This window comes from Netta rufina, assembly GCF_964035555.1.
Source record: "Netta rufina genome assembly, chromosome: 1".
NCBI classification, from domain to species: domain Eukaryota; kingdom Metazoa; phylum Chordata; class Aves; order Anseriformes; family Anatidae; genus Netta; species Netta rufina.
Window position 1 is genome coordinate 72876648 of NC_140123.1, and position 22483 is coordinate 72899130.

The 22483-nt window shown below is 40.0% G+C and overlaps 1 protein-coding gene across 1 annotated transcript in view; it reads right to left on the bottom strand.

The window, feature by feature from the left end:
* The window catches only part of PRKX (protein kinase cAMP-dependent X-linked catalytic subunit), a gene marked incomplete at its 5' end in the record, with an annotated part of 58408 nt that extends 40525 nt beyond the window's left edge, over positions 1-17883 (bottom strand). The window contains one exon of the mRNA XM_084281912.1: positions 17697-17883. Coding sequence (XP_084138038.1) covers positions 17697-17883 — 187 coding nt within the window. The remainder of the gene's footprint in view (positions 1-17696) is intronic.
* Positions 17884-22483: the final 4600 nt, after the last annotated feature.

Genomic DNA, 22483 nt, shown 5'->3' on the forward strand with positions numbered 1-22483 from the left:
TAACTGCTATGTTTAGTGGAAACACTTCAATGCCATGGCTGAACAGCACTGTTGGCTTAAATTTGTCATGCTATTTGGGACTGTATGTACCACTATGCACTTTTTTTTTCCTCCCTGGTGTGGAAACATAAATTTAACCTTATTAAAAAGTCTCGTTTTCTGACATCCATGAAGCCTACCACGACTGCAACAGTCAACCTTTTTTTTTTTCTTCTATTTTTACTATACATTTTCTAAATAAGAAGAAAAGCCACTACCAACTTTCCACAGTCAGAAGCCAATTGTTCTCCTCAGTTTTATATGCATATTTTTACTTTGAGCATTTATTAAAGAACATACCCAAACTACCCACAAATCAACTCCTTTCATGAAAATATCTTGATCTTCAAAACTCTGAAAAAAAACTGCGTAAGAAAATAGAAATCAAGAAGTTAATGGACTACTACAGTCCATGCTACAGTAATTTTTACAAACTAAAGAATAATTACGTGATCAATTTTGCAATATTAAGGATAGACTTTCTGGCTCATTTCCCAGTCAGTTTGTGTTTTTGTGCTGGACATTGTTTCTGTATGGCTTCCCCCCCCCCTTGTTTCTTCAAATATAGATCCTGTAAGGGTACAGTATGCATTTTAATACTATTAGCATTAAACACAGTTCACTAGTTTCATACATCTTAAAAACAAGGTGGGAAGGTGCAATATGTCATGAACATTTATGAACTACCCCAACAATAAATTTTTCCTCACCCAAAAGCAAAATTGATGTGTAAGATTTTATGTATAATATATAATTGGTTAGGTTTGAAATTATTCATGAGTCACAATATGAAACAGAATTGTTCAGACAGACACATAAGGAAAGAAGAGACAGGATAAGGTTTAAAATCAAACACCAGTGATACACGTAAATAAAATACCTTATGGTGCATATAGCTCAATCACATTTAGGCAAATGTTCTCAAGATTCATGAAACGCAGCTTTTTTTTTTTTTTTGGACAGATGCGCACAATTTAGTTTACCACAATTTACACTTACTAAGTGGCAACATTCGTTCCAAAATTTCCAAGCTACTATAACCACCTCAGTAAAAGCTCAGTAAATCTAAGCTCTTTACTTCCTGTAATATTTATATCATAAAAGTGATTTCCAACCCACTTCATACCGTTTGATAGCTAGTTTTATATAATAACCAACCTACCCCATATATAACAATACAAGTAGTATGAGAAGGCTTACATTTAAGAAAATCAAAACCTGTGTTGCAGCTGTTACAGAACACTACTAAATCCCACTAACACCATTGTACATGCTTCTTTAAATTGAATATAATTTTTGAAACTACAGATCTCAAGTGTAATTTACAAAGACAAATTTGAACAAAATTGTCAATGATTTCTATATTGTTAACTAGTAGGACTTTGTTAAATATCATCTGTCAATTCAAGGCTTGGCTCTGTTAAAAAGAAAAAAAAAAAAAAAAGCATATAAATTCATGTTGTAGGTTTTAAAGAACAGCATAAACAAAACTCCACATAAATCCAGAAGAAGGAAAACAGAAAATCACATTATTGGGGAACCCTCCATAAGCATGTACCCTGACATAGATCTTTCCATAAAATTGACAAATTGCCATAAACCATGAAGCACTTCAGAGCTTTGCCAAACTAATTCGGTTCAGCTTTTAAATGCACCGGGAAGAAAAGACCATTTATCTCCTTTCACATACAGCAAGTTCAAAAGATATAAGGATGAAATTTCATCAGCCCAGTGACATGCAATGACCCAGTGTTCAAGATCCACCTCAAATTGCAGAATCTCAGCCTAACGATAGATTGGATCCAGCCACCAACCCAATGGTAACTTAAGCACAAAGTCATACAAAGCAACGCAGAGGCAAATCACTGATGGGGACACAAGAAAAGCTGAAGTGTTAAAACCACATTTCATGACAATTGTTTGGACAAATACACTGACTCAGTACACACAGATAGCTCTATATCCTAAGTGGAATGAGCGTCTAACTTAAAGTATGTCTCGAACAGAAAAGCCCCTCTCCATTATCTGTGACAGCTAAAAACATCGGACCAGACACAGGGCCCAGCACTGAAATCTAAAACTGATCAGTTCATGACTACTGTTGCCCTTCTCACAAATCTCCACACTAGATGCAGAAGCGTAACATCTACATTTAATGTCTTTAGAATACTTAATGGCAATCAATTATCAGCACTTGAGACTTATCTGCTGGGCTCTGCCCCAGACCATGAGAAGTTAACTCACAATACTCTGTATGATCATAAAGAATATCAACTATACTTTCTAACAGTAATAATAGTGAAGACTGTTACATATATCTTATTAATAGAAACACAATTTCCAGTTGTATCAGTTACAGTGTTAAGCTAGTCAGCTGTAAACAGCCCTTCTTCAGTGCTCTCGCTTTCCACTCTCTAAGAGCAGTTACATTCATTAATAGTCAAACAGCTGAAAATAAAACCAACTTTTTTTTTTTTTTCCATTAAGAATTAGTATTTCCATTTAGACTTTCAGTTATTTCATTCTGCTATCCTATGAACATCTTCATACATCAAATTTCTTGGCAACGTTTTTCAACTTTATTTTGTTGCTTATTGCCAGGGCTCCTTCTAACTTCTTGTTCCCATTCTAATCCCATCAAATCTCATACTTAGTTAACTGAACCTAATTTGATAGACTAGGATCAGTCTGCAGTAGACAGCAACAAATAGCAAATCCAAAACCACCTTCATGGGATGGATGAAATTGCAGCTCACTGAATTCACGAGCAGTAGTTCACATGGCAGTACTTAACATGCCCTTGTAGACTGCTTCTCAAAAAATGTAGCATCGTTGCTTACTAAGAGGTTCATTTGCTATTACAATTGACATAAATATTTTCTTTTGAGAAGTTCGGTAAGTTATTTATTCTACAAAAATGAGCATTTTAATAAAATTTATAATTCAGGAATGACACTTAAAGAAATAGTGCACAGTATACATGTGCTAAAATCGGAAGATACTGGGATCAGAAATGAACACCAAGTCTATCTATCTAGTAAGGGTCACATTTCAAACACAATCCAAATCAGTTTTAACTAAGTCACTGGTATCTGATTGTTAATTAGTTTATCATCTATTAACACTTCCTACAGAAGCTGAAGCACGTTAAGTTTTCAATAGCAAAGATAAATCATAGAATATCCCGAGTTGGAAGGGACCCATAAGGATCATCAAGTCCAACTCCTGGCACCGCACAGGTCTGCCCAGAAGTTTAGACCATGTGACTAAGAGCACAGTCCAATCACTTTTTAAACTCAGACAGGCTCGGTGCAGTGACTACGTCCCTGGGGAGCCTGTTCCAGTGTGCAACCACCCTCTCGGTGAAGAACCTCTTCCTGATGTCCAGCCTAAACTTCCCCTGCCTCAGCTTAACACCATTCCTGTGGGTCCTATCACTGGTGTTTACAGAGAATAGGTCGCCTGACTCTCCGCTCTTCCTTGCGAGGAAGTTGTAGACTGCGATGAGGTCCCCCCTCAGCTTCCTCTTCTGCAGGCTGAACAGGCCCAGTGCCCTCAGCCGCTCCTCATATGTCTTCCCCTCTGGGCCCTCCATCATCTTCATCGCCCTCCTCCGGAGGCTCTCCAACAGTTTAATGTCCTTCTTGTACTGTGGTGCCCAGAACTGTACACAGTACTCCAGGTGAAGCTGGACCAGCGCAGAGAGGGACAATCACTTCCCTCGACCGACTAGCGATGCTGTGCTTGATGCACCCCAGGATACAGTTGGCCCTCCTGGCAGCCAGGGCACATTGCTGGCTCATATTCAACTTGCTGTCAATCACAACCCTCAGATCTTTCTCTGTGGGGCTGCTCTCCAGCATCTCGTCACCCAGTCTGTACGTATAGCCAGGGTTGCTGCGTCCCAAGTGCAGGACCAAGCACTTGCCTTTGCTAAACTTCATGTGGTCAGTGATCGCCCAGCTCTTCAATCTGTCCAGGTCTCTCTGCAAGGCCTTTCCACCCTCTTTATTTTGTTGTGGAGGAGTCCACAACTCCTCCAAGTTTCGTGACGTTGGCAAAGTTGCTCAAAACACCTTCTAGTCCTACATCCAAATCATTTATAAGGACATTGAAGGGGACTGGCCCTAAAACAGAGCCTTGAGGGACCCCACTAGTGACCATCCACCAGCCAGATGTGGCCCCATTTACCACAACCCTTTGAGCCCTGCCCGTCAGCCAATTGCTCACCCATTGTATGATGTTTTTGTTAAGTTGTACGCTGGACATTTTGTCCAGTAGGATCCTGTGGGAAACTGTGTCAAAAGCCTTGCTGAAGTCCAAAAAGATCACATCAGCTGGTTTCCCTTGATCAACTAGATGGGTGATCTTACCATAAAAGGAAATCAAATTTGCTAGGCAGGACCTACCCCCCATGAACCCATGCTGGCTCGGACCAGTAACTGCATTGTCCCCCAGATGCGCCTCAATAACTTCAAGAATCATCTTCTCCATAATTTTACCAGGCACTGACATGAGACTGACAGGTCTGCAATTTCTAGGGTCTTCTTTCTTACCCTTCTTGAAAATTGGGCATAAATGCCCAATTTGGCATATGGCAAATGGAAATGGCCAAATGGAAAATTGGGCATATGCCAAAAATGGCATACCTCTGCCCTGAACAGACATGAGATACCCCAAAGAAGAAACACTATTAGGCATATTAGATATTTACTGGCCTACGAAGTGAACTGGAGTTTGTTTCAGATGCCTGCATGTTTCCTAGGAACAAGTAACAGTCTCAGAAAACAGGACGAAATTATTATTTCATGAGCAAAATGTCCACCTAGATCACTGATGGAAGAGGAAACTAACATTACACTATCCAAAATACACTCATGAAGTACCTAGAGAAAAATCTTGACATAAAAATTGAATGTTATTGGTAATTTGTATACCACCAGTGGCAATCCTATGAAGTAGTATCAGTGTTTACAGAGTCCTAAACAACTACGCTGTTGTTTTTAGTCACGTTTACCAGGTTCCTTAGCATTTAAAATGAGAGCTGAGTTCGATGTGCGTAACTATTAAGAGATGACTATACTGCATGGTAAATTATTCAAAAGTTTGCACAGAAAAGGACTTGGCTTTCTTATAAAACTAAATGACTGTGCTACAGAATGGTCTCCAAAGCATAACAATCAAATAGTAGTTTGCTTTTTTAATTTAAAAATCTCTGTTCTTCTCCCCCACCCAATGTTCCAGCAACTTTTTTTTTTTCCTCCACTATTACCATAATCACCATTTAGTTTTCTTATTGCAAGCACTATATTTCAAAGAACCAGAGGAGGCCATGCAACAAGGTTGTGTTTGTTCTCAGATAATGCTTCTGCCAGTATCACTATCAAAAATGAAAACCAATTAAGCTAGAAATCACAACTAGACTGGGAGTATCTGGAGTTCTGTATCTTTCCCTAGCTGTTATATCCAATTGCAAGCAGAAACATTTTCCCCTCCTACAGATAATTTAAATGCCAAACACATGAAGATTAGAGAGAAGTTTATCAATGTATTTCATTACAGGAGATAAACTGGCAATACTTTAGGCAAGAGTGACCAACTTCAGGTTTTCAGTGAATCCCCAGCTGGCTTATTTCCAGATGAAGCACTACTGTGAAGTTGCTGATGTCGCACACTCATTATTAACTAACAACAAATACAAGTTCAGATATTCCAAAGCAAGCACTTAGGAGATCTGTTTCTTCCCATGTAATCATTTAAAATAACCAGCCATGCTCCTAGCCCATGGTTCTTTTTTGATGTTCTATTTGTTTTCACAGAATCACAGAATTGTCTAGGTTGGAAGAGACCTCAAAATCATCGAGTCCAACCTCTGACCTAATACTAACAAAATCCTCCACTAAACCATATCCCTAAGTTCTACATCTAAACGTCTTTTAAAGACTTCCAGGGATGGTGACTCCACCACTTCCCTGGGCAGCCCATTCCAATGCCTCACAACCCTCTCAGTAAAGAAGTTCTTCCTCATATCCAACCTAAAACACCCCGGCGCAACTTTAGCCCGTGAACTTTTGCTCTGAAAAGAAACAGTATTGAACCTGCCTAAACAAAATGAGTTTCTCAGAACAGCTTAAGTCCCCTTATTCTACTTGCTTGTTCCAACATCTTAAAAAAAAAACAAAGACAAGACTAGTAAATCCAACATTCTCAACCAAAGTTGTACATATAGGCTTACCTATGCATTCATCACTGTTACCGTCTGCCAACCTTCTCTAACTTTTCATCTACTTTTGTAGTCCCCTTTTCACTAAGTGGCCTTTTTATTAGAATATAAATAGTCACCAAGAAAAAAAATGACATTTGAAAAGAATATTTAAAATTATATACAGGTGCAAACCATTGTCTCCGAACGTATCATTTCAAAGCATTTCATTTGCAATTAAACATTTGAGATCAAGACTCAAAGCCAAAACTCTTTGTATTGCAGGCTTTATCACCACAGAATGTGTCCTAGGAAATTCTTAAAAGCAAGATGAAGCAGGCACACTCCAAGCTATTAAATCATGGACTGCTCAACCATTTCCTGCTTTAACATTAGATGCATTTACCTGGAGACATGTCAGTAAAAATGTAAGATTGCTGAGAGCCTGGCTAATTATCAACTCAGCCAGTTGTCTTTCAAGCTTCCCATTTCATAATTTTGTTTCTCTACTTATTATTACCATTCAATGCAAGATCCTCTCAACAGATAAAGAATTCAGTAATAAGTAACATCACCTACATTATAAATCATACACATTTCATTTTAAAGGAATATTAAAAAAAAAAAAAAACTTCAAAACAGGATTTTGAAGTCTACATCGCAATTTGCCTCCAGTGTCGGTCACGTTGAATGTTTATAGAATTACAGCCTAGCCACTTGCATATCTCATGCTGAACTCCTGCTTGCAAAATTATGGCATGTTGCACTTCTTGGGGGTGCAAGGGAAGATGACATTTTAAAATGCCTTTTTGACTTCGGATGTCAAATACTGCTGTTCCACAGAATGCACATGACCCACCAAAATCGTCCTACTATGAATTTCCAGAGCAGTGTTTGCCTAGGATTACCCCAAACAAGTCACAGTGCTGTACTCTGCCTAAGCCCCAACTGACAGTAGTAGGAGCTAAGGAAAAGCCTTACAACAGCAAAGAAAACAGCAATGAAGGCAAATAATCATACCCACCTCCATCAAAATCATCTCTTAGCTTGTGTGAAGTGTTGCAGACACCAATAGCTGAGATAATTCTGGAAACTTCCTCCACTTAGACACATTTAAAACTTATGGGGAAAGCTTTCACAGGCTTTAAGTCATCAAGAATGGATGTGCCCCAATTTGTTTCTGCTCTCCCACCAATGAAGGATGGAACGTATATAACTGACATCCACAAAATTAACTAAAAAAATACATTTTTTCCCCACAGAAATATATTTCAATTAAAGTTAAAATATTTTGCATTAACCTTGGTGTTTTTTTTTTTTTTTTTTTTTTTTTTTTTCCAGCTTCCTCCTAATTCTAAATTACTTTGCTTTCCTTCTAATGGTTCTATCTTGTGGGACACACTGCCTCTCAGCCGTGCCTTCTGACAAAAAATGTAATGAAATCCAACAGTAAGCAAGGAAAACTTTCAAGAAGGAGACCCAAGGCATCACTGCTGCTCAGTGTGAAATGACTAGAAGAGATGCAGGGAGCTTTTAAACATAATTATTTCAAGTAAGTTGCAATACTGGGAAACTCATAGAAATATTTTTAAATTATATACCAAATTACATTATTTCAAAAGATACTAAGTGAGCAATTGCTACAGTTATGGCTGCTGACATTAATTTAAGTGGCTTGGATATGCTAGTCACTAAAAAAAAGAAGGATGAGCGATGCTGTTGATTCAGTGCAACTTTTTTTCACAAAAATCAGGGGGAGTTTAGTGGCATCAAAAAAAAAAAAAATCAGGACGCTGAAGTGCAACCTGACACATTTTGCTGAAAGAGGCAACAAAGATCCCAGTTTAGAATCCCAGCTGACCAGCACCTGTCCTCATTGTTTGTTAGTTCTCTGGGAACGGGGAAGGAGTTACCCATTAATCTTCCTGAAAACAAGCTAAAATTTTAAAATGCATACTCTGAAGTTATTTCTGGAAGGCCCTGAAGAATTAAAGCTGTACAGGCTATCATCTCCTGCACTCACAGAGCTGTAGGAGCCAATACCAAGCTGAAGAGAAGAGGCCAAGGCTGGAAGCATCAGCAGTTTTGGGGCAGGTGGCTAGAGGAGTCTGCTATTAGAGTACCACCAAGTTTTACATAAATACAGTCAGCATCCAGCCTCTTATTTTTATATTCATCATCTATATAACTATTACAGTTCATCCTAATTACTGGATCAGCAAGGTAAAAATCTTACACCCAGTTTAGCTTGTTTTTGAAGAGTCTACAGAGGCATAGCCCTCTCAACATCTACCTAAACAGTTCTGAAGCATTTAATTTACTGACTGGGACACTACCTGAGAGGCATAAAAAGAAACACAAACCAGGCATTTTGCTTTAATCCAGAGCTCCCTGAACCTTTACGAATAATGGCAGTGTCATTACCACAAGTATTTCAGGTTCCTCAGAGTCCCCAGCACAATCAGAACAACATTTAAGCAAATGCCAAGAACTCTGTGTAAGAAGGCTTCTTTTAGTGAACCATTCCAAGACTTAAATACTGCACAATGGGCACCCTAAACGGACACTTTAGGTGATTTTTTCCAACAGAGCATTACCTCCTTTGAAAGCATCATGTAAATAAATAAAATTAGCAGCCACACATTTTCCTCTGTTATTAGACTATGTAAGAGATTATATATTCACATTTTCCAAGTAAAAATACATTGCAAGCTTTAGTGCTTTTTAAACGTATACACAAGGCAGCACCAGGCATACACAAGAGAAACAAGCACAAATTTAAATCACAGGCTACAACTATTTGAGTTACATAGGTCTTCTTTCTTGAATTGCTTTTCCCTAGTACACTCAATACAAAATATAGATCACTACACCTCCTAAAGTCTTGCAAATTGCATACTAGAATAAAACACTACAGATAGTAGATGTGACCTTTCATGAAAAGGTCGCTCACAGTCTCCTTTAAGGAAGCTAAAAGTATCCTAAATAAGAGCAGCTATTTATTATGCACTGCAGATACTGTATTCGTACTTTGTAGAAATTAAGAACTGCTGTTATAGGTAGCCAATTAGGAAGCCCTGTATATACTGTGACAAAAAAACAAGCCGAAGACTTTCCCATATACTCCTTCTTTCCATATCAACCTGTAGGATTAGAGAATGTATTAGGTTTATATAAATTTAACTACTTATGCACATAAACGTAGAATTTTATTTCTAACCTGATGGAGAAAGCTGTAGTTGTCCAAACTGAATATCCAGGAACAAGAGCAAAGATGTTTTTAGATAAAAAATAGTCTGTTTAAACACTACAGCCTTTTGTCATAAAGGCTATGATATACATTGCAAACCAAACAAAACCATATAACCAATTTACTTTGATTTTGGCATTAAATAAAGAGTCTCCAGTAAATAGTCTTAAGATTAGAAAACTGGATACTTCTCAAAGCATTTGAATTGCTTGAGGGATGCAGTTCGGGTTTACTTAACTGTATTGTAGGCCAAATAGAAGTGAACATGCTCCCTGCTCCCTCAACACACCAGTGAAGTGTAGGGTAGCACAGAGAAGTCCACGGGACGGTGCCAAGGATCAGACCAACACTCAGACCTGCAGTCCACCCTAACATTCCGCTGCCATGGTTCATACACAGAAAGATGTTTGAGTTCATAGTTTAGTCACCTGGAAACAATGCTTCATTCATTATTTTTAATGTATTTCAGTTATAAATATATTACTGAAACACACACACTAGTCATTTGTCTGAGGTGAAGTGTATCAAAGCAGACAGATTTTTCCCCTTGGGCAGAAATCACAACTCATTTACACAAGATTTGCTGCCACTCAATTAATAGCCCAGCTATCAACTGCTCCAGGTTGGGGCAGGAGTGCAGAAAAAAGGCAACCTAGAGGAAAGTTTTCAGGAACAAATGCCACAGATCACTACAGTTTAAGACTGGGCAGGGCAGCTGTCAGGACTTAGCAAGAGAGAATTTTAGACAATGCACATCTGAAAAGCAACTCTGCAAACATCTTCAAACTACTTGTGAAACAAGTAGAGATATTATTAATACCAATCATTCAGAATGAGCTGAAGCTCATGTAAGCTTATTTTATTAATACAAAACCACAAACACAGTGAGGTAGTAAACAGCCTAAACCTAGTTTAGGTATGTCCAAAAAGGAGAACTGCAATAACGTATTCTACAATGCAGCTATGTCCAAAAGAGCGTATTTTGAATAATTCCAGCATGCTAGACTTAGAGGTTCAGCGCTGTTCTCCCTGCTTAGGTCATCTGTCGGCCTTTCACAGAATGAGCTTGTGTATTTACACAGATACAGTTGAACTGCTTAAATTGAATTGTAAACACAAATAATTTGAAGTTCACTAAAACTGGGGCCCTTAAACTGCATAAAAACAAAAAGGGAGCTTAATCCTCATGAGACTGCTATTTTAATATTTTCAGAGCGCACTTCAGCATAGAACAAGACATTTTCTTCTTGTTCAAATAAGCTATTCAGAATGATAAATCTGTATTAGACTCTAAAATTTTATCTTTTGAGATTAGCAGTGGGTGCTGGACAAAATTGCTCACAGGAACACTGCCTCTATTTTATACCCTGCCTGTCCCAGCCAAAAGAAGTGCTGAATTTTTATTTTTATTTTTACTGTGCTGAAAATTCTTTTTCCCTTAGGTTTATAAAACTTTTTTTTTTTATGCATTTAATTCCTTAAAAAAAAAAAAAGAAAATAAATCAGTAAGTAATCTAGGACTAGTATTTGTTTTACTAGCCCCGGCATTGCTCTGTATATAAGCTTCTAAGTTTCCTTTCCTTTTTTTTTAAATATATAAAAATATATATATTTATATATATATAAAATATATAAATATATATATATATTTTGCAATATTCTTCTCAATATTTAATAGTTTTTCCATGTTGAGATGGAAAGAAGAAGGTTGGGAGCATTCATTGTTACAGAGATTACGTCCTTTCAAACACCCTTCCCTGAAATCCCTCAAGCACAGAGCCTTCTATTTGCCAACATACCATCCTACGACCACAGTAGAAATTAATTCAAAACCCTTGAAACACACTATTTACCCAAAGTGAAAGAGTAAACAATGAGCAAAAACGTGAATATCTCTATTAATAGAATTAACAAAGCAAAACTACAATCATCCACAGAAATGCAGTAATGGAGCTGACCTGCTTTGAGAATTTTCTCCTGTCCTGAAATATTCCACTCACTTTCCAACATATTTTATTTTATTAACTACTTTCACAATTTACCTGATGTCCAGGTAAATTTCATTAGCAGCCTACATTTACAGCCTTTAGAGAAAAGAAGAGCTCTATTAAGACCAGGAAAATTTCTGATTTGCCCTCAGTATTAAAAAAGAATAATAATAAATCAGTATGCATTTGAATTCAGAATTGAGCCACTGCTCTAATGTGAAGTGCAAACAGTGAACAATGGTGAAAATAACTAAATAACTTTAAAAAAAAAAAAAATGCATTTTTTCATTCATTTGAAAGACAGTTTTCCTTTGGGGGAAAAAAAAAAATACATTGCAATTTTGAGAATTAAAAAAAATGTGCTATGCCCTGTCACTGGAACATCCCAGTTGCATGCTAACACATAGCATTCAGCAGAATTTTGCTTACCAACATCCCTGAAGCCACTAAAAACACCTCAAAAATCATGTAGACATGGGAGGATGCATATTATGTTTTAACAAGAGAAGACATTGTATGAAATTACTCCTGAGTAGAAAAAGCTAATGCTAAAGATGTTTTATGTTGATAAGCATCAACAGCAGGGAACTGTATTGTTTAACCTAAACTAATTTAGTTAAATACAGCTTATGCCCAGACAAGTCCTTGCAAGGTAAACACAAAGTTCCCATCTCGCTTCACGAAAATTCACCCTTCGTCATTTCGTCTGCATGTCTACACCCCTCATAACAAACAAAAGCACTACATAAACTCCAACACCCTTTCCTTACTTTAGATACTTATATATTGCATATCACCTTTGAAGTGGACCAAACCAGGCTTAAATGTGTTTCAGCCTGGGATTCACTTCCCTAACTTCTCACAGTGTAGTAGCCCAAACAGCAAGAGGTCCATCTCCAAATGGTTATCCTCTCTGTCCACTACAAAGAGCCCAGACACACAAACTCAGGAACCTAAGCAGAGAAAAGCTGAGTCAAACCCCAACAGCCCATATGATGCCAACCTCCAGTATTTTAAGTTCACATTTCCTGCCTTTGAAGAAGGGGGAGGGTAGGAGGAATTGACTCTATTTCTGTTTACATTTTCTGTCTTTTTCCAGCTTGGACTGATGCACAACACTTTTAATGAACAAATTTTTCAACAGGACCTTCACCAGGAATGTTAATTTTATTTAAGCATAAACTTTTTTTAGGGAGGGAGCATTAGGTGCTCTTGGTTTTGTAGGAGAGGAGTTTTGCATACTTCTTATTCCTGAAATATTAGTACTAGTTTGATTTCAGATTATTTGCATTGCAGCAGGCACTTTCGGGTCCCTCTGGGCTAATTATAGGACTTAGATTATTTATCTTTAAGAATTTCGTTTGAGTGTCAAAGCTTATTCTAATACATACCACGTTCACAACATCAGAGAAAGAATTCTGAGTTTCTATCTACAATCAGTTACATACCAAAACGCACTCACAGATAACAGCAAAAGAAACAGGTGACAGGCAGGAAAACACAAAGCCATTTATCTCCACCTTGATTTTAAACACAGAAGACAGAAAAGCAGAAACATGAACTTTCAGATTTCACATGCTCAGACTTTTTATATACTCTCTCTTTTCTGAGCTTTCTTTGTGAAAGACAAAAAATATTTGTTTCAATCCACTTTTCCCAGCCTAAAAAGAGAACAAGAACCTTATGAGGAAGGAAGAACCCACTGCTGCCCACTCCACATAAGCATCACACTACTGGGACAGGCAACAGAAGGAAGCTGAGTCACACCTGCTCGCTCTCCCTGTAGAGCATCAGCTACAACAATACTAAAGATTTATTTTGGGACAAGTATGATCTTGTGGCAGGGGAAAATGAAGCACATTCCACAGGAGAGCGAAAATAAAATCCAAGTCATTTAGCTTGATGACTAAAGTCTCAAAGATGTTCAGATGTAATGGTGAATTCGGGTCACCATTACAGTCACAACATTCAGACCATGTTTTCTTTCAAAACTTGTGGTATTTAAGGACATGCCAAGTAAAATCCTCGATCATTGTTTATCACGGCAGTATCAAGTAAAGGTGACAAAACAGGAAAAAATGCTCAGACATCCCACAGCGCAGTACTTTAAATAGGTGCCCTCGGCAGTGAAACCAGAACTAAGGCTTAGTCAGAACCAGAAACAGAAGACGTGCAGGTCCCCTCATTAAAAAAAAAAAAAAAAAAAAGCCAGCAGTGTTCTTAGCTTAGCTACAAAAGAAAAGCTTAGTTATTCTGGTGAAGAATATTTTACTTAGACTACACAGAGGGAAAATGAACAAGCAGGTTCCAGCATTAGACTGCTGTTCTGTACCTGTTGTCCCTCTGATATAATGTCATTTAAAATACATTTGGCTAGCATATTTTGTGTGCGAACACATTGAAATTAAGTATTTAAAAATATGTTGCTTCTGACTTTTCCCATGTACATTTTAAGTTTTTCCCATGCTCAGAAAAACTGAAATACTGGTTTGCCCAATTCTTTATTCCGCATTTGTTTAGTTTGAAGCACTTCATGGGAACAGTTGTTTAAAAGAATCTTTTCAAATGAAAATGTTGTTATTAAAATATTTCAATCAATTTAATAGATTTATAGAAACTGATTTACATTTGTAATGTACACTATGGAATTCACTGCGCTTCAAAAAACAGGCAGGAAACTACCTCACAGGAGAAAGGACAAGTATAAGTTTGTCACCTTTCTCCAACCCAGAGGTGCCCCCTTACCCTGCATTTTATTAGGGAACATAGGATTTCTCCTTCCACTTTCACTTACCCAAATATCTTCTAAATTTATTCTACTCGCACTTATTATTCTAGTTTACCTTAATTATTTCTTCACTATGACATAACTAAAGATGTAGTATCCCCACTCCAGAGTACATGTAGGCTGTCCAGCTGCAGACACTGGCTACTGAATTAGGAAGGATGCCCTTGTTAAATGTGCGTCAAAACCAAGGATGATTCACTAGTTTTCACAATCTCTCTTTCACAGCCCAGACCAACAAATGGTTTGAAATGTGCTCAGATAAAATTAAGTCATGTCTGGGCCATGAACTTGAAGCAGTTAAGTTCCACTGAACATGGCCATGACATCTAAATTTTTGCTTCTGTGCAGCACAGTGCCACCACAGCCTTGGCACGGATGAGTATTTACTACTTAAGTTCAGCTGAGATTCACAAATACCTCAGCCTTGTCTGAGCAGCAGTTTCTGAGCATGCTGAGCAAACACTCGTAGTTTGACCTCCTTTGAAAGGAAAATTAATTAAAAAACAGAAGTGGTCAAGGCATCTTCAATAGCTCCAAAGTGAGAACATCAATCCCCTCAGATAAGACGTTTAAAAAAAAAAAAAAAACACAACACACACACACCATGTACCTCAAAGGTTCAAAGCCACATCTTCAGCCTCTCCGGAAGCAACCTTAAACAAATGTTCTTCCTGTTCAAATCCTCTGAGTGTCAGAAACTAGTATACACCCCACTCCTGTGCCCACCCCAAACCTGTAACTTCACTTTATAGAGCAATATTAGGGTGCTGCCACAAAAAAAAAAAAAAAAAAAAAAAAACTCTAGTCTCTGCTCCCAGTGCCTCTTGCCAAATAGCCCACAAACACTGAAACAAAGCCGGGGGAGAAAAATGCCCTCACAATCGTTGTGCTAACCTTATTTTGCTCCATTTCCTCCTTCATAGTGAGTTCTTTTCTAAATCAATCACAACTTCCAAGAGAAATCAGCAGCACTTTCAAGTTAGCTTGCATTACATGGGTCAGGTTAACACTGATTTTAATCCTCTGAACCAGGAACCCTCTGAGAAACAAAATCTGGTTCCTGGCTCAGAATCCTCTGAGATTCATTCCATCCTCCAAGAGAAGCTGCCTAAACCCAAGGAAGAGCACAACCTCACGGACACTAACATCCTTTACTTAGCTTACACACTAACCACACGCAGCTGTAGGAGCATGGAGCTTACCTCCCTCTTCCTCTTTTGCTACTTTCTCACAGATGGTTTCCAAGGCCATCATGTCTCTAACCCTGCATATGTCCATAAGCAACAATGATTCTAGTAGAGAAGATACCAGAACTTCCTGTCCTGCCATTTCTGGGTATCCCCCTCCCTTCCACAAATCTGCCAAGTATCTTGGACAGCACGCACGCTGCTTTTGAGAGCATCAGCAGAAACACAACGGCTATTCTTATCACAGCAGTCAAGCTGCACACAAGACTCTGAACTGCTGCAGTGAAACTGATGACAGTACATTAATCTCACCTACTTGTGCAAGCAGATCAGAAAAGGGAGGATAGGGTAATACTAAGTTAAACCACTGCTAAAGAAAAAAAAAAAAAAAAGGATGTACTCTTTCCATAAATGTGATATAAACCTAAACTGTACTTAACTAGCTTAACAAGAAAGATGTTTAAGCCAAGCAAAAATGAATTTCTCAAGCTAAAATACCAATCTAGACAGTACTCTGCACGGCTTTAGCCTGCAGCACATATAAGCAAGGGACAGAGCAGCCCAACCTCACGGAGCAGTTAATGGCTCATATCGCATGGGCACTACAGCCACGTGGGGAGGGCACTTCATCTTTGAAATTCATAAACTCTGCCACTCGGAGGCAGGCACAGATGTGTTCACTTTCAGTATCACTTTGAGGCTGCTATGTTGCTTCCTGGTCAGGAGTTAGATCCCTTCACTCCTCACAGCCTCCTAATGAGCAGGGCTGGCATGCCTTTTGGTTTCAAAACCAACTCGAAACAGACCAGCTCAGCTTCTTTGTTAAGGTAAGGCCTTATGTATGTACCCGTGACACGTTTATATCCTTCAAGTTGTATGGTTTGTCTTCCTACCAAGCAACCAATGCCACAGTTCATAGAGATACCAGGAATGGTTGTCTTCTCAGAAGAGAAAGAGTTTCAAAAATATGGAGGGGAAAAGAGGAAATCAAGCTGGGGAAGCCACAGCAGGAAGGAAGGCTGTTCTTCTGGTATTCCTTCAGTGTCCTGATGAGTAGCTATCTGATCCTTTTACTTAATATTTTTTTTTCTTTCTCTGTGTCTTTATAGCAAGCAGTTTCTCCTTGTTTCCCATGGAACAATGCCTTTCTGCTTCCTCAAACTCAAAGGAGCACTTTAAAGAACACTCAAAGAAGATATGCAGTTAAAAATCAACACCAGGATTATTTCTAAATGTCTTCATTGGCCCCAGGAACATTTCCATGACTATTATGTGTTCTTAAAAATTATTATTTTCCTGCAGCCTGTGCTTCGCTTCAAGTCATAATCCTCAGTGATGACAACTTGTATCCACAGCAACTGGTTGTGATGTAACAAACAAGATTAACCACTTCTGGTGGAGGAAAAGCATCGCAAACCTTTCCGGCAGACTCTTAGTAATCTCAATTAACTTCTCAATAAAATGCCTGTTGACATTCCAACTTGGAACTATTATCTCACAAAACAACACGCTTCAAGAGAAGATAACAAGGTCGTCACCAACCATGATGCTCCTAGGCCCTCCCAACTCCATTTTTAAAGATCCTTTTATGCCATCAACTTCACTAAGAAAGGGTTTAAACCGCACTTGCTGGCTTCTGAGAGCTTAAGTGATGTTTAAGTTTAGAGCGCTTGCTGGAATAAATCTATTCAAAACCGTTTCATGGTCCTCTAAAGAAAGAGACCTCCTGTATGGCTGAACACAGTCCTTCAACGCAGTCCTCTACGCAAGGCGCCCTTCTGAGCAGGCGGTCCCTCAAACCAGGTGCAGAGCCCTACAGACCCCGACACGCCGGGCAGATGCTGCGGGAGATAACGCACCAAGCACCACCGCGGCTGCCTGAACGCCCATTTATTTCCGCACGCATTTACCCCGCCGTGCTGCCGACCCCGGGCAGCTTCACTAAGGCTGGCAGATGCGGGCTGCAGCCCCCCTTTTCCCCCAAACCCAGCGCCAGGCAGCCGCACACCCCGGCACGGGCGCCTGCAGCCGCGGCTCCCCGCGTCCCTCAGAGGGCGCGGGGGTGTCCCTAAGGCACCTGCCGGCCGTACAGCGGCCGCAACCCGAACCCCGCCGCCCCGGAGCGGCCCCCAGCGCCCTGCGGGGGGGCAGCGGGGAGCGGTGCCGGCGGCACGGCCGCAGGCAGGCAGGCACCTGGGCAGCTCCTTTGTTCGCCGCCGCCGCGCCGCTCGCCCGCACTCACCCACGGTGGCCAGGGTCTCCAGGTCCTCCAGCTTGTAGGCGGCGGGCTCGCAGGGCGAGCCGGGGCCGGCGGGGCCGGGGGCCGGGGCGGCGGGCTGAGGCGCGGCCAGCCCCACCGCCGCCGCCGCCGCCGCCTCGCCGCCGCTCTTCGCCCCCATTTTAGCCTTGGCGGCGCTGAAGGCGTCCATGGGGCTCGCTCAGCGCATGGAGGGAGCCGGGCCGGGCCGAGCCGAGCCGGGCCGGGCGGGAGCGAGGCGAAGTTTCAGCCCTCAGCAGGCGGCGCGGCCGCTCCTCGCCCGCTGCCGCCTGGGAGGGGGCGCGGAGCCCTGGAGCATCGCGGCCCCGCGGCGAGCCGCCGGGCGGGCACACACAATGGCGAGGCAGGGACAGCCCGGGCCGTGCTGTGCCGAGCCGAGCCGAGCCGAGCCGTGCTGCGGGCGGGGCGGCAGGGGCGGGGTCTGCCCGCCCGGCGCTGCGGCACGGTCCCGCGGGGAGGCTGGGCGGGGCGGGCCGTGCCCGGGGCTGCCCCGGTGCCCGGTGGTGGGGGCAGCGCAGCGCGGGGCCCGCTGGCGGCGGTGGGAGCCCGGTGGGGGGCTGCGCACGGAACGGAGCCGCAGTGTGTGCGCACAAACTTGTAATTGTTGCATCGGCTGTACCTGGGGTCGTGGGGGACCCCCACGGCCTCGTCTGTAGTCGCGGTACTCGGGGAACGCGGCGTGTGTGTGTGTGTTTTTTTTTTTTTAATTATTATTATTATTTTATCTTTTGGCGTGTTGACTCGAAGGGTGGTGGCTAATTTGGAAAAACGCTAGGTCATCTCTGCTTCCTGTCAGCCTGTGAGAGGGGTCGCCGCTCACGGAGGGTGACATGGTTTTCGCTCTGAAATTTCAAATTTCAGTAGTGCCCTCTCCAGAACGCAAGCTTCAGACTTCTCTTTTGCTTTACCATTTTTATTATTTCAATTCATATCATGTCCTGTAAGTTTTTTTTATACAAAAATCACCATGATTCATGCCTTGAATGGTATATTTCAAAGATTCCTTAAAATGTGAGTTGTAAATGTTCTGGCAGGCTGTAAGTTTAGTTTGGTCAAAAGATGAACAAGCCAAGTCTCTCTTAACAACAACAGAGACATCTTGTCTAAGATAGGTTTCTTCAACAGATGAATGATTATTTTTCAAGCTGAGGCTATATACAAATATAACTTTATTATTTTAGCCAGATAATTGGAAATTGAGGTGATTTTTAATAAAAGATGTGAGCTAACTGTGATCATTTTCACGAAGGAGTACCTTAACTTCAGTCAGTCTGTCTAAGATCAATATATGATCTTGAAACCAGTTTTTCCTAAAAAAAATAAAATAAAAATCATTCACTGCTCAGATGTTAGAGGACAAACAAAAACCTTTTATAAGGTATTGATTACTTTCAGCTGATGATATTTCAATATATGCCATGAACTTTACTTGGTGATTAAATTGCTTGCATTTGAGACCTTAAAACTTCTTTAAAATCTTCTACTGATAAGCTTTAATAGTTGGTGGCCTGTCACATGGTGTATAGTAGGATAAATTCAAGTGATTCAGCCAGGTTGGCAAACATAGGGTTAGCTCCATTTAATTCAGTGTCCCTTTCCTTGTGATGGAAGTTAGCTTTGTGCTTACTGCCTTGCTAGCCTGGTATCCGAAGCATTTGCTAGCTGTAGTTGTAACAATATAATTGCAATGTTTATATTTAGACCGTCAACATATTATTAATGTTCTTTACCACCTCTGTGTAACCTACTTAGAATTTATCTTGCTGATGATGATTATTACTCACAATATTTCAGGGGAATAACATGCTGTTCCTTCTAAACACAACAAGACGGAGAATCAAAAGTCGTAACTGCAAATTACACCTGGAAGTAGAGCTGCCCGCTGAATTACAGTAGTGGATATGATACTTTCTTGCCCAATGTGGCCAGACTTTATAGGAAAGTTTCCAGCCCTGTTCTCATTTCTTGTACGTATGTTTGCCAAACTTCATTTTGCACCACATACAGACATAATGGTAGTGCAGTGATTCCTTGGGTGATAAGGTACCTACTTTCCATTCCTTTATTTATTTTATTTTATTTTATTTTATTTTATTTTATTTTATTTTATTTTATTTTATTTTATTTTATTTATTTTATTTATTTTATTTCTCATTTTCAGGAAACGTTTGGTTAAACTATAGAAAGGATTCCAAACTTCCTACCTGACTATCCATGAGTTGATAACAAAGACCATTGCTCTGTCGTTTAGAGGGAACATTGTGATGTGCATATCAAACAAATGGATATGATTTAGGCACTCAACTCTTGGTTTGTGAAGGGAAGCAGTCATTTAAATGTCTCTGTGACTGCTGACAAAGGAGCCTCTCCTGTCTCCTGCATTTGTCTACCTGAAAGCATGTGTTTTTTTTCCTCCCCACAAGTATATAATTTTCCTCACAAATCTTGTTAAAAGCATATCTCTACCAGCACCATCACAGTAAAACTACTACAACAAGTTTGTTAGAAAACCTGTCCAAACCTGTAGGGAGGAAGTGAATAAGTCCTTCAATGATGGTTATTATTAATAAATAGTCCTGTATCTTCTCCTCTTGTCATGTTAAGTACAGTGCCTGAAAGCCAGGGACTGATCTGAGGAAGAAGAATAACTAGTAAAGATCATTAGTACTGCTATGTGTTTTTCATTTGTTTTGTTTTGCTAAAGAAGCTCATGATCAGGCAAGTTCTGTGAAGCAGGGATTTCATACAAGAAATCCCTACCTGGGACAAAGAAAGGGGAAAATTGTTCCACCCATCTGAAGTAGTTCCTTCAATGTATGAAAATCAGACCATTTGTATAATGAACAATCACACATTATGAGAATGTATCTATGGATTTGTAAAGCAACTATCACACTTGTATTTTAATATGATTATGTTTATTTTTAAGTGTTTAAAATGGTTATATAGAGTGGCTAAGTCCAAATGAGAATTTAAGCACTGAAAATAAAAATAGTCATGCAGATGTCTACATCCCAAACTGTGATTTTGTAGCACCTTTCTGAACTGATGCCTAGCTTCAGAAGCGCATCAACTTTTCCGCTTGTGGAAGTGCTATTACCGGGGTGTCTAGACTTCTGCCCAGTCTGAGCAAGTTTGTGCCTAGCTTCTGCCAGGCAGAACTAGATTGTGATCTGGAAACAAGACATTGCTTTGCCTACGTTTGCTGAGGAACCTGTTGTGTTCAGCATTCTGAATGCATATCTCACATATATGCAAAACTGCTCCCTTCTCCAGATGAAGTTGGGGTAAACTTTTTAGAAAAAAAAAATGCAGTTTTATGTAATAAGAGACATAGAAATACCAGTGTGCTGGACAAACTATCAGAGACAGTCAGTGATATTTTCTTCAAACGGAAGACAGAATAAGACAGCAGTGCACCAGGATATCTTTTTGTTTGTTTGTTTCCCTAAAGAACTAGTTATGCACGTTCATACCAGTACACCTCATTTTGAATACTCAGGATAGCATGCTGGTTATAGCAGTCACTCAGCAAATGGAATACCTGCTGTTTTTGATCTTGGTGGTATGAAAAGGGTTCTCATTCCAACCTCCTTCCCTTAAATTACCGAGGGCAACTGCAAGATATGTTTTCCCATAGTGTGCGTCCCAACTTCAAAATCATTCATTTCTTTGCTATGCTCATGAGATGAAGCTGTCAGTTCACTGCTCTGTAGAAGGATGCAGAAGTCTTAGAAATTAAATGTAGTACAAGTGACATTTATGTATACAACTTATGGTATATAAATGTGGTATATTTTTACAAATTTTATCAAGGTCCTACAAAGATTACTGTAGAATTAATAAATTTCAAAAATGATTAAGTAGTATGAGGTTCAGCAAGACAAACGTTGCATAAACTTTGTAACACTCAGGGGTGTCAAACAGAATAATAAAACACACCTGTTCGTACCAGCCTCAGGGAACTAAGCCATCTCCTCAGGCAGATAAATGTAAAATTTCTGTGCCAAACTTTTTTTTTTTTTTTTTTTTTTCCACCCCTCTATATGAGAAGTAATAGATAAAGGACTTCTAAAGTGAAATTTTAATTGTCTTTTCTAAGGCTCATACATCTAATGCATGAACAGAGTAAATCTTTTAATTCAGCGTTTTTTTGAAATTGTGTTCAGTTTCATGATGGTATCTTCATATTCAAGACTAAGGTCTTGTGCGAGGGAAAACAGAGCTAAAATCTCCCTCTAGTTATAGGCATCAACGTGAGAAAGATACCAGGTATGGGAATCCATTGTATATCCTCATTGATTTAGTGTCAGATTCTCCCCGTCACAATTTACACAGGCTTCAGGCTTGGAAAGGCGTGGTGCACAATGAGCTGATCCAAATGCAGGCTGCCACGATTCTCTCCTCCTCCCTCTCTCAGCTCTGCAGTCTCACCCACGCCCTTGCTTGTGCATTCAACATTTAGGCAGCTCCCTGGCGAGCCAGTTCAGGAATTGGTTCAGAGATTTACTTATGAAATAAAGTTACTAGTTTTTTAGCCAGATCATTGTCATGCATAGGCTTTTAGGGCACTCAGTGCCTCAATCAGTGAGCGGTGGGGAATTTGTAACAGGCTGCATTTCCATCAAGCTGCTTTGTTTTTTTTCCTCCACTTTCTTCTGTTTCTTGTCATGTCTCCCCCTTTGCCCCTCTAAAGAGAAATCAGCACTTTGAATATGCACAACTGCAGCTGAGGTTAGTGTTTCTCATGA